The sequence below is a fragment of the Chiloscyllium punctatum genome, chromosome 8, assembly GCF_047496795.1.
Source record: "Chiloscyllium punctatum isolate Juve2018m chromosome 8, sChiPun1.3, whole genome shotgun sequence".
Lineage (NCBI taxonomy): Eukaryota > Metazoa > Chordata > Chondrichthyes > Orectolobiformes > Hemiscylliidae > Chiloscyllium > Chiloscyllium punctatum.
The window spans coordinates 14709460-14725949 of NC_092746.1; the positions used below are offsets into that span (position 1 = coordinate 14709460).

The following is a 16490-nucleotide window of genomic DNA, read 5'->3' on the forward strand; positions in this document are numbered from 1 at the left end:
TTACTCTTCAAGCTTCCATCAAAGTTCAAGCATGCTCACAATATAGGGGCGCGTATAAAGCAAGATACATCTGAAAGACTGAAGTAGCCACTTGTCAGGCCTGTTTCGGGAAGGGGGTCGGGGGGGAGAAGAGAGAGATTTTGATGCCTTGCTGTTCCCGTCTTGCCACAGCCTTTGCTGACTGCGCGAGTCATTATTTTGCCAATGATTCTTACACAAACCGCTAAAGTCTGTCTGATTTCTGGAATATGAAGAATAGTTTAACCACAAAAAAAGTATCCTCTACGCAAAACCTTCATAAAATGTGATTATGAAAATCGCAGATTGTCGAGGGTTTAGACCGTTTAGATATTGCCAACCTCACAACACGGAATTCTAAGGGATACCAGTTAAGGCGGATTTTATATATATATATATATATATATAAAATAACGTTATTCACGTTACAATGTTCAAATATCCTCGCCGTTAGGTGTAATTTAAGGTGACTTTGTATTTGTAGTTTGTTGTGAACCACCTGACCCAAATAGGCAGTTTTGCGCCTGATGAAGGAGCAACACTCCGAAAGCTAGTGTTTTCAAACAGATTTGTTGGATTATAACCTGGTGTTTGATTTTTGACCTTGCCCAACCCAGTCCAACACCGGCACCTGCACATCAGAGCTCATGGAAGGTGTATATTCAGATACTGTAGTTAATATCATTCGACAGAGTGCACGGTCGCACTGAGACAGAATGTACATACTAATTAATGGCTATTAATTAATATGAGCGAAAATGAGCGACAAGATCCTTTTGCTTCAAGCGATATTATAAGTGCGTTTGAGGTTGGTGTTTACTGAACTGTCAAAAACAACAAAACTGTTTCCGTTTTTAAAATTAACCAGATTTAAAACAAAAAGGATAGACAACTTTGGTGCGTATTTCCCGCGCCTACTTTTCGATGCATTGAAAGGCTTAAACATGTTAAAACTTCAAAAGAGACTCATGACTTATTATCCATGATATAACTTTTTTTCCTGAAACGTACTCCAAATTGGGATTCTAAATGGAGAAAAGTATCGTTAAAATGTGTATTGGCCATTGATTTAAAAAAAGTTGAAAATTAAGGTTGAAAATATGAAAAAATATTACTATAAACGATATCTCCTTTCATAAATTCCAGATGTTTTTGAGATGTGTAGGCTTATTTTTTTCTTCTCCACAGTGAATTGTTCTGAGTTATTCCTTCCCTTACTGACTTCCAATGCCCGCAGCATTTTGAGATTTTTAAAGCTATATTTCAATCCTGGGTTGCAAGTTTAAATGAGATTAAGTAATACCTCTCATTTACAAAGCCAATAGGAAGAGACAAATAACGGAGAACACAAGCGTTTGACTTCCTACCTGTCAGCCCCGTCGCATGACCAGGAGATGCTCGACTATACATTCTCAGTAAAGGAAGGAATGGACTTGGGTCAAACGCTGTGCTGCGGAAACCATCAATAGCGCTGGATTTCTTCCGATTCTTGAGTGTCTGATTGAGAGTCCAGCCCCTCCCGATCAACAGACCATTCAAATCGGGCTCTCGCTCTCCGACGGCATCATTTGTGGCTCTTCAGGGCGACCCTGCGAATCTGAAAGCAGCGCCGGGAGATTTGGGAGCCGTCGTCCGCCTTTCTCATTACCCTCAGTGTGGCTGTGGCCCGCTCACTGCCTGTCTCCAGCCCAGAAGGGGAATCCCTCCTTCCAGCTTTCTGACAACTCTCGTGTGTTCATCGAAGATCAAACAGAGATTGCAGTAGGTGTGACCAGTCTTGTATTGCTGAACAGGTAACGCTGATGGTATTTTTTTTAAAGTAGTTCTATATTTCCCGTAGTTAGATTCAGAAAGGAAAAAGTGGCCAGCCAACTAAAAGTATTGGCGTAATACAGTGACCAGGAGTTTTACCTTGATTATTTAACTTTTTTTAAAAAAAACAGCAAACACTGGAATAACATATGGCTGTATCGATTTAAAAAAAACAAAACTGCCTGTGGGGTAAGAAGGTATTTATTTCATGTGGTAAACATTTTTATCGTGTGTAATAATAGTGAGCTTGCCATTCTCTGTCGTCTGTAAGTGGCAAGATTCTGGATACTGTAAAAATAAACAAACCCGCTGAAGTCAGCACTGGTTGGAAATAACTTTATTTTTGAGGTATAATTATTACGACATTTGATGCCACAACCTTGCTCCAAAACAGATGGAAGGCAACAGGTTTAGCGAATAAAACTGCTCACCCTTTCGATAATTGAGTTAATCTGAAATACAGAAATGCAATCTAGATTCACCGTGGCATCAACGCAGATCCGGAAACGAACTGATCTTTGTCTATCGTTTAGAGACGACAGAACGAATAATCGAATGTCATACCAATACACTTCATGGTCACTATCTCATGTCTAGGGCTCATCTTATTCGTTATTGGTTGATCTGTTGGATTTTTTTTTGTTGTTTTATCGACTGGAGAGGTTTATTTTGTAGTGACTGAGTGTTCTCCTGTTCTTGAGGGTTGACTCAGTGACACTGGGACATTTTTGCTGTTACCAGGGCCGCTCAGAGGACCAGCCGAGCCGAGCCGAGTCGTGTTCGTGAGGAGGGGAGGGAGGCTTGGCGGGTTTGAACAGCGCACCGCTTCCCATGATCAAAGGCAAACTCCCCAGCTTGATGTCTTCAGTGGTGGCTCCAGTCCAAGAGTTCAACAGGATGGAGGCGAAGAAAGTGGAGCTGATTCTAGTCAAGGAACAGAACGGCGTTCAGTTCACCAATTCCGCTCTGCTCAGCTCTTCCCAACTTCCTGGAGAAGGGGAGGGCGAGCCCGCGAACAGGGAGACCTGGGCCAAGAAGATCGATTTCTTGCTCTCGGTTGTTGGTTTTGCCGTGGACCTGGCCAATGTCTGGAGGTTCCCTTATCTTTGTTATCGCAACGGCGGAGGTAGGAGCGCCCAGTTCAGCATCAGTGACTCTTGCTGCATTTCCCTTTCTCTGTCGGGTTGAGGGGGTGGTGGTGGGGGGGAAAGAGGGGAGTGGGAATGGTATCCTATTCTTTCCTAATTCCCCTCAGCAAACATGCATCAGCCGTGTTAGCAATCTGCCAAACTGTGTGTGTCTTGACTCCACGTTGAGTGGATTGCAGTGATAAAGATCATTTGTTAGTTTTGCTCTCTCATCCCCAGCGGTTAAGTTATGTAAAAAAAAGCGCACGCCGCACATTCGTTTCCCGCTTGGTCTGCGCGTTCCCCGATGCACTCAGTTCATAGATTAAATTATTAATTGCAAACATGTAACTCATAGACAGAAGAAATAATGGCAAAGCCTTTTTTGTGCAGCTCAAGTTAGTGAATGAATATGGTGAAAAGAAGCAAACTATTGTTATAAAGTGGAGATTGACCCCCCCCCCCCCTTCCCCGAACTAAAACCAAACACTCAAAGAGGAGTGCATCACCCGATAATCCGTGAAAAGGGTGTGAAAAGCGGTCTAACCTCTTTTTCGGCAACTTCTAGTGGTTAAATAAAATAAATCCCTGTCACTCACTTTAAAATCAACAAGTAACAATTTATTTATCTAACTCCTAATAGTCAACAAATTAACTAAACTATTAACAAACTGAGTAAAACCTTTCTAACAATTAACTACTCCTCAATAAAGCAATGTTAAAAATCACAACACCAGGTTATAGTCCTGCAGGTTTATTTGGAAGCACTAGCTTTCAGAGTACTGCACCTTCAGATGGTGATGGAGCGGGATCATAAGACACAGAATTTATACTAAAAGAGCAGTGTAATGCAGCTGAAATGATATACCTGTATTGAACAAATCTAAATTAAGTCTTTCACCTTGTCACCACAAGGGGAGACCATCCACCATCTACGCAGCAGGTAATCATGTGACTCGGCCTACGTCTATCTCATACACTGCAGGCAAGAATGCCCCACTAAGCAAATGCTACAACAACGGATGAATGAACAACACGTAACTATCACCAGGCTGGAGTGTTCTCTCCCAGTCAGGGAACACTTCAGCAGTCACGGAAATTCAGCCTCGGACCTCCAGGTGCCCATCCTCCAAGGCGGACTTCGGAACACAATGCAGAGTCAGAGTCGAGACTGATAGCAAAGTCTGGTACCCATGGGGATGGCCTCAATCAGGACTTTGGGTTTATGTCACACTACTGGTGACCCCACTGCACTACGCGCTCTCTCTCTCTCGCGCGCGCGCACACACACACACTCCTACATTCGCTCACACAGACCCTCTCTCATACACAAGCTCTCTCATACACGCACACATACACCCCCCACACTCTCACCCACGCACGCACCTTCTCACAGGCTTATACCCCAACACATTCACACACATACTTTACAAAACTTGCACACATGCAAGCACTCACTCACACAAACACACAGAGTCTCTCCTGCACAAACACACATAAAAATAAGTTCATGGGGTGAATTAATATTTGTAGATACATTCTATTTTACTCAAAAATACACAACATACAGACAGTCAATCCATGTAATATTTTGTAAATTCCACTTTCAAAATAGAACCAGTCTGACTCAAGATTGGGATACAGACAGACTCTAACCTCACACATTTAATGCATTGTCTGAGCTGAGATAGCACCTTTTGTTATAAAACCTCACATTATCTTGAGAATGTGACTTAAAAGAAGTTCTGAGATTTGCATATTAAAGAACTGAAACTAGCAAACCAATTCTAAAAGATGAAAGACTTAACCTAGGTTTGTTTAATAGAATATTTCAGCTGCATGAGACTGTAATTTTTTTTGCTATAAATTCTGTGTCTTATGATACCACTTCACAACCACCTGATGAAGAAGCAGTGCTTCAAAAGCCAGAGCCTCCAAATAAATCATTGGACTATAAGCCGGTGTTGTGATTTTTAACTATGTCTACCCCAGTCCAACACCAGTTCTTCCAAGTCATGAATAAAACAAGATTCTAATGGTATGCTGTTCCAATAAATAAAGTCCCACTCATTTAATAAAAATAGAATTTAGTCTTTCAAAATTATAGCCAGGTTACCTGTCTTTTAGAATGTTCTGTGCCTCCTCCGTTGATTCTTCTGTCAAGAATGCCTTCTCCGCCGTTGGTACTGTTGTTATTTAGACAGTGTTTTCTCTAAGACATAGATCAAGCTGTGAGAGTCAGTGTTTCTCTCTTGAGAGCTGAGGGTTGTTAGCTCTGGGGTCTCTGTCCAACTGCCTCCTTCTTTTATACCTTTGACCTATCAATTTCTAATAATTGGATTAATCCTATGTTGTCAAACCATTAGATTTAAATTTAATAGGTTTTTGTTTTCGAAGGGCCTAATTCAAATTGATTGGCTAAATTCAAATTTATTGGGAAAAACTACTGCTTGGCCTACTAACTGTATGTTTCAGTTCAGGCTCTCTATATACGTGCAAACTTTCAAGCTGCTCACAGATATTCATTTTAAATCTCTAAGTGCCGAAAAAAAAATCTTTTAAAGGGACAATGAAATGCTTTCCCCATTTTTATAATTTTACAATTTTACCAACACCAACTTCTAACTTCCTGCCTCCCAATTTACAATTACTCTATTCAACGTTGCAACACTCTTCTTGTTCTCTGTAGCTGCTCTCTGTTTGCGATGCAGTTCCTAATCGAGGGTGAGATTCCAAGGGCAATCTAAGTGTACATCTACAACTCAAGTGTTCTTGCTCATACTGAATGCTAAAAACTGTTTTGGTTTTCTGCAGGGGCATTTCTTGTTCCTTACCTGTTCTTTATGTTCATTGCTGGAATGCCACTATTTTACATGGAATTGGCACTGGGACAGTTCAACAGGGAAGGGGCTGCAGGAGTTTGGAAGATCTGCCCCATATTTAAAGGTAAGCGGCTGTTATGCATTCATTAATCAGGCCTCTAAAATGAATAGAGTTCATATCAGTTAGGATTTCCACTCCTGATCACTTCTTAAACAAAAAATAAAGAACTGTGGAATGTGGAAAAAGTCTGAAACTAAAGCAGAAAGTATGGAGAAACTGGACAAGCCTGGCAGTGTCTGTGGAGAGAAACCAGAGTTAATGTTTCGGATCAAGTGACCCTTCTTCAGAACTGATGTGTAATTGGGAAAGGTGATATACAGCATATCACCATATATGAGCAGTTCCTGTTTTTGTCCCCCACTTCTTACTGCACGTGTCAGAAAATGCAGGTGTGACTGCCATTAAGAAAATCCATGGCTTCTCCCAGGAAGCAGCCTTTCCCTACTCTGATCAGATGAGCAATGTTGCTTGGTTTACTGGCAACATAGCTTACCATGAAAAGGGTGAAGAATGCAAAAAAAATTATAGTGTTCCGTTTTTGCTGTGCTATTATTACCGATCCAGTTCTTACACTAAAGACCTATTGCAAAAGTTTCAGGCCTATACAATTAAAGCAGAATATTTCTTGATGCTCATTTCAATTTCAGCAGGCGATAGATAACCTGAGAACTTTCAATGCTGAAGCTCATACATTGTTAATATTGCCCTCATTCGTGTTACAGCCATTCACGTTTTTTAAGCTTTAATGTTTAAAATAAAATGCAGATTTTTTTTTCAGGACTTTCAGTTAACAAGTGAGACAGCGTATCTCTAAAAATATCACCAACCTTTTGCTTTAGGATTTTTGTGGGTCTGTTGCGATGAATATCATATATAAATATCCATGTGATGAAGTTTATCAGAAAGCATTGAAATCGAACTCAAAATGCCTCATTGTAACTCTGGTGCTGGTCCAATATAGTTTACTTACAATATTTTTAAAAATCATTTTAATTTTATTTGTAAATTATTTTCCATTGTCTGTGTATATAATTATATCTAAATATAAGTTAGACATCAAGGACCGACATTCTGTTAAGAAATCCCATACTTTAGACTAGATAGTTTGTATCTTTAGACTTAAATGCTACATGGAAAACATTTTATCTTTAGACTTAAATGCTAATAAAAAACATTTACCACAGCCAGTTTTATCTTCAAATTTTCTTCTGTAATATTGACTCAGCATAGAAAAATATGACAAATTGAAAAAAAAATCACTATTGCCAAAGGAAAGGCTTTTCTGAGATGTTATGCAATTTGAGTAATATTCTTGTAGTAATAGAAATGATGTGACTGATGTGTCTTATAACAGCCACAATACAAATCATTTGCTCATGCATGCCCTATCAGTACATCTGTGAAGCAATATCAACTGAAGTAACACAAGTTTATTGATATGTGATCACACATATAATAGTGGCTAATTATATTTTTAGTAATCATATCTTTTTCTGATAAGCTTGCAGCAATGCTTTTCTGTTTGTTAATTCTCTGGTCTAAATCATTATTCATGAAGAATACTAGCAGTCATTATCTGCAGTACAGTAATTAGTTGCTACTGGCAATGCACAGACTTCAAGTGGAATAAAATCATCGTAAAATTGACAGCATAGATAGTTTTAAATATATGCTGGTGTGATTTCATGACATCAATCTAACTCAGCCATCAGTTACTACTTATGGAATACTTGCAAAATTTGTGAGGTTTGATATCCTCGATTCGTTTACAGCCTTGTAATCCACTCTGTTCCATGTTATCAACTTTTGGAGTCCCCTTTATCTACAGTACAATGAACAGTATTATCATAATTTTATTTTTCTTGGAAAGATTCTTGATTCTACTTTTAAGATAACAATATCGAACATTGATTCTCTGTTGTTTATCTTAGGTGTTGGCTTCACAGTTATCCTGATTGCAGTGTATGTTGGTTTCTATTACAATGTAATCATCGCCTGGGCACTCTATTATCTATATGCGTCTTTTACCGTGGAACTACCTTGGATCCATTGCAACAATAGTTGGAATAGCCCCAATTGTTCTGACTTCAACAACTTTATACAGCAAAATACATCCACAAAGTATTATGAGTACAAATCCAATCCTGCTGCTGAATACTATGAGTAAGTAGAAGAGTGTATTGACCTTGTTCCTGGTATTAGGTGCTGTCTTTTATACCATTACCATTACCTGAAGGTAACTTCTCCTTTGTTGTGATGTTGGTTGTGTTGGACGTGCTGCTTGGGTTATTGTGCAGCAGCTCCCTGTTCTGACACTCGGCTTGTGTAGTCAGTTGAGACATGGTGAAACACAGAGGAGGCAGATGCTTCAGAGACAGAGGAAGCTGATTTTGTTAAAACAAGCAAAATTGAAAATATGTGCAATAACTGAAAAAGAAAATGGATATTTCAAAAACCCCCAAAGTTATGGATCAAGCAAAGTGAGATTTATCTGACAGCTAACTAGCACCCCAGTTAACCCTTGCAGACCCAACTTGGTACTGTGGGTTTAAAATCCCCAGTTATAACAATTGTTGTTTCCCCTTATCTCCTGCCAAAACTGAATTTGATTACTGAGCTGTTGTTCTTCCTCTTGGGGCTGGATGAGGTGGGAATAGTTCTCCGATTAAAAATGAACGTGTTTCCGATAGTTTTGAATGTCCAGTATTTCTTTTGGATGAATGCAGGTTATAGTTTTCCTGGTAGTGTAGGCCTTCACAATAAAAGACAAACAGGATTGCATGTAGCACAGTGGTGTGAAATGTTCAGTATCTCTGTGTTTGAGCAAATGATTAAAAGTTGAATGGTTTTGTAATTTTGTAGGCTCCAGAATGTTGGTTGCTCTGCAAGCTGGTGTTCATTGTCTTTTAGTGGAGGCATTTTTGTGGGGGTCTTCATTTAGCTCTACAAGCTAAACCCCTGTTCCAGCCAGCTGCCCCAGGCTTGCATACTGCCCAGTCTGTCTCAGCCCAGCGAGCTCAGAGACTCTCAGTTCAAATGTGAATCCCACAATCTCATGTAATCCAGGGTATCTGATGGGGATTTTTGCCTCCCCTTACACTTGGCATTAATAAGGTTACAGATTCGTCCACTTTGGAATTTTATTCAAGGACAAGTTTGGTAATGAATGTTCAGATATGAAAACAAATCAATGATTCTAACTTGCCCATCAAACTATTTTCATTATTTTATTCAGATACTTGAAAACTTTAAAAGTTCTTATTGTACGTTGTTATGGACCAGATCAAACCCCCTCAAAATATATTAAGGTAGCCTAGACCCTAACATTTTCTAATTTTCAAGGTAAGAGTAAGGCATTGTGTTCCAGGTACAGTTCGATTGGTCAAACTACTCGAATTTAAGCAAACACACTTTATTTTTACACTACAGTTAAAATACAAACAAAATAAAACTAAAAGGAAAAAATTTGGCTTAATTGTAACTCTGTCAAAATGCTTAACAAAATAATTAAAGAAAATTGATGACAATTTTGCTGGGGTTCCTTCATGCCAAATACTGCCTTGATGCCAAAGGCAGTCATTTTCACCCCACCTATGTTTTGCCTATTACTGGTGTATTAAGGTCAGCAGCTGAATGGCCCTGATAAAAGTCAACCTAACCACCAGTGAGTAGGTTATAGCTAAGCAAGTGCACTTGAGAGCACTTCCGTCATTTTACTGTTGATCGAGAAGGGTTGGCAATTGACCAATGTTGGAATTATTCTGTTTTTAATGGAAAGGATGTATCGCATAATTATTCATATGGGAAGGTAAATATCAGTGTTGTAGTCCTATTAGAACAGCTTGGCTGAAGGAGCAGCTAGTTATGAAGCACAAATCTTCCACACTGTCGCTTGAATGGTTTCAGAAACAACACTACCCTGTGCAGGCGTCAACAAATGACAGCAACATCTTGATATAATGAAGAGTGAATTGAATTGATTGAAGACCTGCATCTGTGTTGTGATGGACCTCTGATGAAACTGCAATGAATCACTCACTTGGCACTTTTGGCTGAAGGTGGATGCAATGTCTCAGCCTTGTCTTTTGAAATGAAATGCTGCACTCCCCATCCTTGAGGCTGGGGTATTTGTGGAGCTTCCATCTCTTCCAGTTGTTTGGTTAATTATCTACCACCATTTATGACTGAATATGACAAGACTACCAAACTTAGATCTGATTTGTTGGCTGTATGAAACAAACAAAGTGTAAATTAAGCAACAGATTCTGGAAAGTCACAACTCATGGCATATCTGTTAAGCTGCTGATTGATGTTGCATGTTAGTACTCGTTTTTCCAGTAAGGTCCAGTCCCTGTTACTTACCAGTGGAAAAATCAAGAGTTGTGATTGGTGTAATTTTTCCAGTTGTATAATAGAATGTAGAGAGTTTCTAATAGATTGGCATTAAGCAGTTTCCAAAGTAATAATTCAGCTTCATTAGCTTCAGGTGTCATGTGACACCATTCACCATGACAGAGAACTGATTAACTCCTCACTAAAACTTAAGTTTGATCTTTCATTTATGGGGAAAGACTTTCCCTCCATAGCGTCAATTGGGTGGAGAAGTAGAGAACAAGAAGAAAAATTTAGGGAAAATTGTTTGCCATTGCTTGACTGTCCAAACTAACTCCCCCTCACTGTTAACCAGTGGCAATACTTTGGCTTTGTCAATATGAAATGGAATTGGTACATTAGTAAGTAATGTTCTTGGATTGCATGATACAGAATCCATCTCGGCGGAGGTAAGTAATAGAACATAAAACAGTACAGCACAGTACAGGCCCTTCGGCCCTCGATGTTGTCCTGGCCATTTATCCTTCTCTGGGATCAGACTAACCTACATAGTCTAATGAAGGATATCATCCATGTGCCTATCCGAGAGTTGCTTAAATGTCCCTAATGTATCTGACTCTACTATCATTGCTGGCAGTGCATTCCACACACCCACCACTTTGTGTAAAGCACCTACCTCTGACATCTCCCCTAAAATTACTGTAAAATTATGCCCCTTTGTGATAGATATTTCTACCCTAGGAAAAATGTCCCTGGCTATTCACTGTAGCTATGCCTCTCAACACCTCTATCAAGTCACCTGTCATCCTTCTTTACTCCAATGAGGAAGGGCCTAGCTCCCTCAACCTTTCTTCATAAGACCTGCCCTCCAGTCCAGACAGTATCCTGGTAAATCTCCTCTGCACCCTCTCTATAGCTTCCACATCCTTCCTATAATGAGGCGATCAGAACTGAACACAATATTCCAAGTGTGGTCTAACCAGGGCTCTATAGAGCTGCAGCATAACCTTGCAGTTCTTAAACTCAATCCCCCTGCTAATGAAAGCCAACATGCCATATGCCTTAACAACCCTATCAACTTGGTGGCAACTTTGAGGGATCTATGCACATGGACCCTAAGATCCCTCTGTTCTTCCACACTGCCAAGAATCCTGCCTTTAACCCTATATTCTTCATTCAAATTTATCCTTCTAAAATGAAAGACTTCACACTTTTCCACGTTGCACTCCATCTGCCATTTATCAGCCCAGTTCTGCATCCTGTCAATGTCCTGTTGCAACCTACAACAGCCTTCCATACTATCTACAACTCCACCAACCTTTGTGTAATTGGCAAACTTACTAACCCAGCCTTGCACTTCCTCATTCAAGTCATTTATAAAAATCACAAAGAGCAGAGGTCCCAGAGCCAATCCCTGTGGAACAACACTCGTCACTGAACTCCAGGCTGAATACCTTCCATCAGCCACCACCCTCTGTCTTCTATGGGCCAGCCATTTCTATATCCTAGAGTCGAGAATGTGGTGCTGGAAAAGCACAGTAGGTCAGGCAGCATCTGAGGAGCAGGAGAATCAACATTTCAGACAAAGGCCCTTCATCAGGAATGAGGCTTGTGAGGTCCAAACAGCCAGATTTCCCTGCATCCCATGCTTCTTCACTTTCTGAATGAGGCTACCATGGGGAACATTTCCAAATGCCTTGCGAAAATCCAAGTAATAATAAGGGGACAAAGACACTGGTGCGAATAGTGTATAGGTCCAGTAATATTCGGTGTTCTGTAAGACAGAGGAGAAGTCAGCAGAAAATGAGGGCATTACTTAATGGTAACTTTAACCTTCATGCAAATTTGGAAAATCAAATTGGCAGAGACAGCCTGAAGGAAGAAATCATAGAATGTATTCAGGATAATTTCCTAGAACAGCATGTTGTGCATCCAAGTAGGGCTCAAGCTAGTTTGGATCTGGTAATGTGTAATGAGGCAGGTCTAGTAAGTGATCTCAGAGTAAAAAATCCCCATAAAAATACTGACTGTAACCTGTTAGAATTTAACATTAAGTTTGAGAGTAAGAAACTAGAAACAGCTGTGCTAAATTTAAATAAGGATAATTACATTGGCTTGACGGCAGAGTTGGCTGGAGTGGGAAAGGAGTTCAGCAGAAAGATGGTTGATGAACAATGGTAGACATTTTACAGAAAGTTCATGTCTTGCAGCAAAAATATATCTGAGTAAGAAAATGGGATTCTAAGAAAGGGAATTACCTAACCATGGTTAGCCAAGGAAGTTAAAGATGGTGTCAAATTAAAATTAAAACCATATAATGTGGTAAAGATTGGTGGTAAATCAGAACATATAGGAAAGTTATTCAAGTCTACAAAAGATCAAAGAATGAGAGTTGAAACATAGGGAGAGGCTGAACAGGCTGGGGCTGTTTTCCCTGGAGCGTCAGAGGCTGAGGGGTGACCTTAGAGGTTTACAAAATTGAGGAGCATGGATAGGGTAAATAGACAAAGTCTTTTCCCTGGGATCAGGGAGTCCAGAACTAGAGGGCATAGACTTTGGGTGTGAGGGGAAAGATATAAAAGGGACCTAAGGGGCAACTTTTTCACGCAGTGGGTGGTAAGTGTATGGAATGAGTTGCCAGAGGAAGAGGTGGAGACTGGTACAATTGCAACATTTAAGATGCATTTGTATGGGTATATGAATAGGAAGGGTTTGGAGGGATATGGGCCGGGTGCTGGCAGGTGGGACTAGATTGGGTTGGGATATCTGGTCGGCATGGACAAGTTGGACCGAAGGGTCTGTTTCCATGCTGTACATCTCTGACTCTATGGCTGCTAATCTTGTCTGATGTTGATAGCATATATCCTCCATGTCCTAGTCTCCTTTCACTTTCTGAGCTAATTTTATCACAATCCAGAGGAAAATGTGGTGCCAAATACATCTTCAGGACTGTTTCTCATATCTGCTGATTCTTTCTAGCCAAAAGATAAATATAATTCATTCAGATTACAACATACCCTTTAATGTTTCATGCTTGCATTTGTTACTTGTGAAGAGATTTCCAGCTTCACCGAATTCTGGCCTTGTACTTCCCAATATTTATCACTCCATTTTTTTTGTAATGACAATCCCTAAGCTCTGACACTCTCTTCAAGAACATATCTACCTCTTTCTTCTCCTTTTTAAGGTACTGCTTAAAATTAATTTCCTTGATCAACTGGAATAATATATCCCCTTACAGTCTCAGTGTACACGTTTTGTTTGATGTTTACTCTTGTGAGCATGTTGGGAAATAGTACAACATTACAGATGCTTTTAACAGCAGACAGATGTTGGGAATTGCAGCCTTTAGTAACTAATAGTGCAAGTTATATTAATTGCATTGTTTTGCAGGGTAGTAAACATCATTTGCAATCTGCCAAGATGATGAGAACAGTCATCGACTTGATGGCCTCCTATACTGCCTTCCGAGTGGTTAAACATGAAACATGACTAGAATACATACGGGTTTGCAACACATTCAGTAGTTATTGAGAAGCATTGCTAATTGATCTACCTGGCTCCTTATTCTTCCATGTTTGGATAATGCAGCTCACTTGTTCAGCACCAGATCCACAAACAATCAGTCTCTCCACCATTGATGCTCAGAAGTACTAGTGTGCTCCATCTACACGATGCATGGCCAAAGTTCTTCCCCAACTCCCATCCCCAATTAGTCTTGGTACTGTAGACCTGTTAGAATTGCCTTTACCTTCACCTGGTATGGTGGTTTCAACCGTTCAATGACTCAGATGTGAAAGAAACAGCAGCAACTGTATTAAACAAGCTTCTCTGCTCAGAAATCTAGTTCTCCAACTTAACTTGCTTACTGCATACCCTTTCTAGCTGCTTTAGTGCCTCTTTGTTTTTCTGGTACAAAACCTCAGTATTTTAACTTTTTCCTCAGTGGTGTTTGAGGAAAGGGTTAACTAGTCACATGGACTTTTTTTTATTATTGAAAACTTTCAGTTGATGACCCTGTCGATGGTAAAACTTTCAGAAGTTCTTTTCAAACGTTTTACAAAGAATTACAGATTTACAAAACAGTTTAAAGTGATTAATTATTTTCCTTTCTGCCTCTGCTTCTTGGTTAAAGGCTGTCCATTTCAAGGATCAAAAATAATTGACTCTTAATCCATCTATGTTATGCCTAGCTAGCCATTTAGTTCACACACAGTTAGGAATTGCTGAGGAAAACTCAACTTGACTGCAACACATACATGGCATGAAAGTGTGAAAGGAGAAAAGCACTAGAAGTATTTTGTAGCTCCCCAACAGTAGTCATTCTGTTAGATAGAGAATTTCAACATGAAATCATTGGAGCTTGTAAAAAATAATAATTCAAAACTACTTTTGCCTTCATAAGCTCTGGATAAATTGGCAAACATAATCCAGGAGATGAGTTTGTAGATTGCTTTTGTGTCTGTTTCCTACAGAAATATATTACAGAACTTGGATTAAAGCTTTTTAACTCATATTATGCAATGAGAGAAAGTCAATGACTGACCTCACAGTTAATTATTTAATGGGAAATAGTGATCATAATACGATTATCTAATAATCTATAATATGTTGAAATTGGCATAACCTGATCACAAATAAAAGTCTTAAATTTAAGCAAAACAATATACATAAGGAAATGGTATAAATAAGCAGTGTTTTTTTAAATGTAAAATGTTCAACAAATTGGATCTTGTTAGGAAATAATGATTTAGCAAGAAAGATCCCTTTTTGGCATACTCAGGAAGTTAAAGCCTGTATTAGATTATATGAAGAAACTAATAGTGTTGTAACGAATGGTACTAGGTCTGAGGATTCAAGTGTTTCAGAAACCAGTGAGGGGCCACCAAAATTTGAAGCAAAGGGAAAAATAGAATAGGAGAGTTAACTAGCCAGTAATGCAAACAAAATTGTGAGTGCATTTGTAATTATATGAAAAAGAGAACAATTGAAACAAACCTTAGAGGCAGGGACATAAAAAGTATCATCATGGAGAAGAAGGAAATAGCAAATACTTTGAACAAATATTTTGTGCCTGTCTTCACAGTAGAAAACAAGTCATATTCTACAAGTGAAGGGTAACCCAGAGCTAATAAGAATTAGAAAATTAATGTAATTAGTATCAGAAGACAGGAAGTTCCAGAGAAACATATGGGACTAAAATGGGGGGCAGCACAGTGGCACAGTGGTTAGCACTGCTGCCTCACAGCGCCAGAGACCCGGGTTCAATTCCCGCCTCAGGCAACTGTCTGTGTGGAGTTTGCACATTCTCCCCGTGTCTGCATGGGTTTCCTCCGGGTGCTCCCACAGTCCAAAGATGTGCAGGTCAGGTGAATTGGCCATGCTAAATTGCCCGTAGTGTTAGGTAAGGGGTAAATGTAGGGGCATGGGTGAGTTGCGCTTCGGCGGGTCAGTATGGACATGTTGGGCCGAAGGGCCTGTTTCCACACTGTAATGTAATCTAAAAAAAATCTGACCAATCCTAAGGACTTTATGGTCTATATCCTGTATCCTAAATGATGTAATTGCTGAGATAATGAATGCGCCTGATTATTTTCCAACATGTCATAGATTCTAGAAAAATCCCAGTGGCTTGGAAATTGACAAGGTAATACTGCTATTCAGAAAGGGAGACAGTGAAGAAAACAAACAATACCAGGTCAGTAAGCCTGAAATCAGTCTTCGGAAAAGGGCTGGGATTTGCTATTAAGTCTTAACAATGCACTTAGATTGTAACATGCTCAGACAAAGTCAATGTGGTTTCACCAAAGTGAGATTATGTTTGAAAAATTGATTGGATTTTTTAATGAGCATGTAACTAAGAGGATAAACAGCAATCATTAGAGGTTGTATGCTTGGATTTCCTTGGCATTTAGTATTTTTGCTAGATAAGGCATCATGGATTTTGGGTAATATATTAGCATGGATAGAGGATGCAGTCCAAAGATGTGCAGGTTAAGCGACTTGGCCTTGCTAAATTTCCCATAGTGTTCAGGGATGTATAGGGTGCATTAGTCAGGGGTAAATGTATAGGGAAAGGGGAAAGGGGCTGGGTGGGTTACTCTTCAGAGGGTCAGTGTGGACTTGTTGGGCCAAAGGGCCTGTTTCCATACTGTAGGGATTCTATGATTGATTAACAAAAGGAAACAAAGAGTAAGGGGCATTTTTCATTTGGAAAGCTGTAACTACTGCAGTGTTGAATTAATGCAGTGACCTTAGCTATTGACAATCTGTGGTCTATATCTAGACAGAGAATAATGCATCTAAAATTGCTGACGA

General features: G+C 39.6%; 1 protein-coding gene across 1 annotated transcript in view; it reads left to right on the forward strand.

Moving 5' to 3' along the window:
* The first annotated feature begins 1662 nt into the window (after positions 1-1662).
* The window catches only part of slc6a3 (solute carrier family 6 member 3), a 109636-nt gene continuing 94808 nt past the window's right edge, over positions 1663-16490 (forward strand). Inside the window, exons 1-4 of the mRNA XM_072574938.1 lie at positions 1663-1811; positions 2572-2956; positions 5772-5903; positions 7772-8003. Of these exons, the coding sequence (XP_072431039.1) occupies positions 2662-2956; positions 5772-5903; positions 7772-8003 (659 nt within the window). The 5' untranslated portion in view covers positions 1663-1811; positions 2572-2661. The remainder of the gene's footprint in view (positions 1812-2571; positions 2957-5771; positions 5904-7771; positions 8004-16490) is intronic.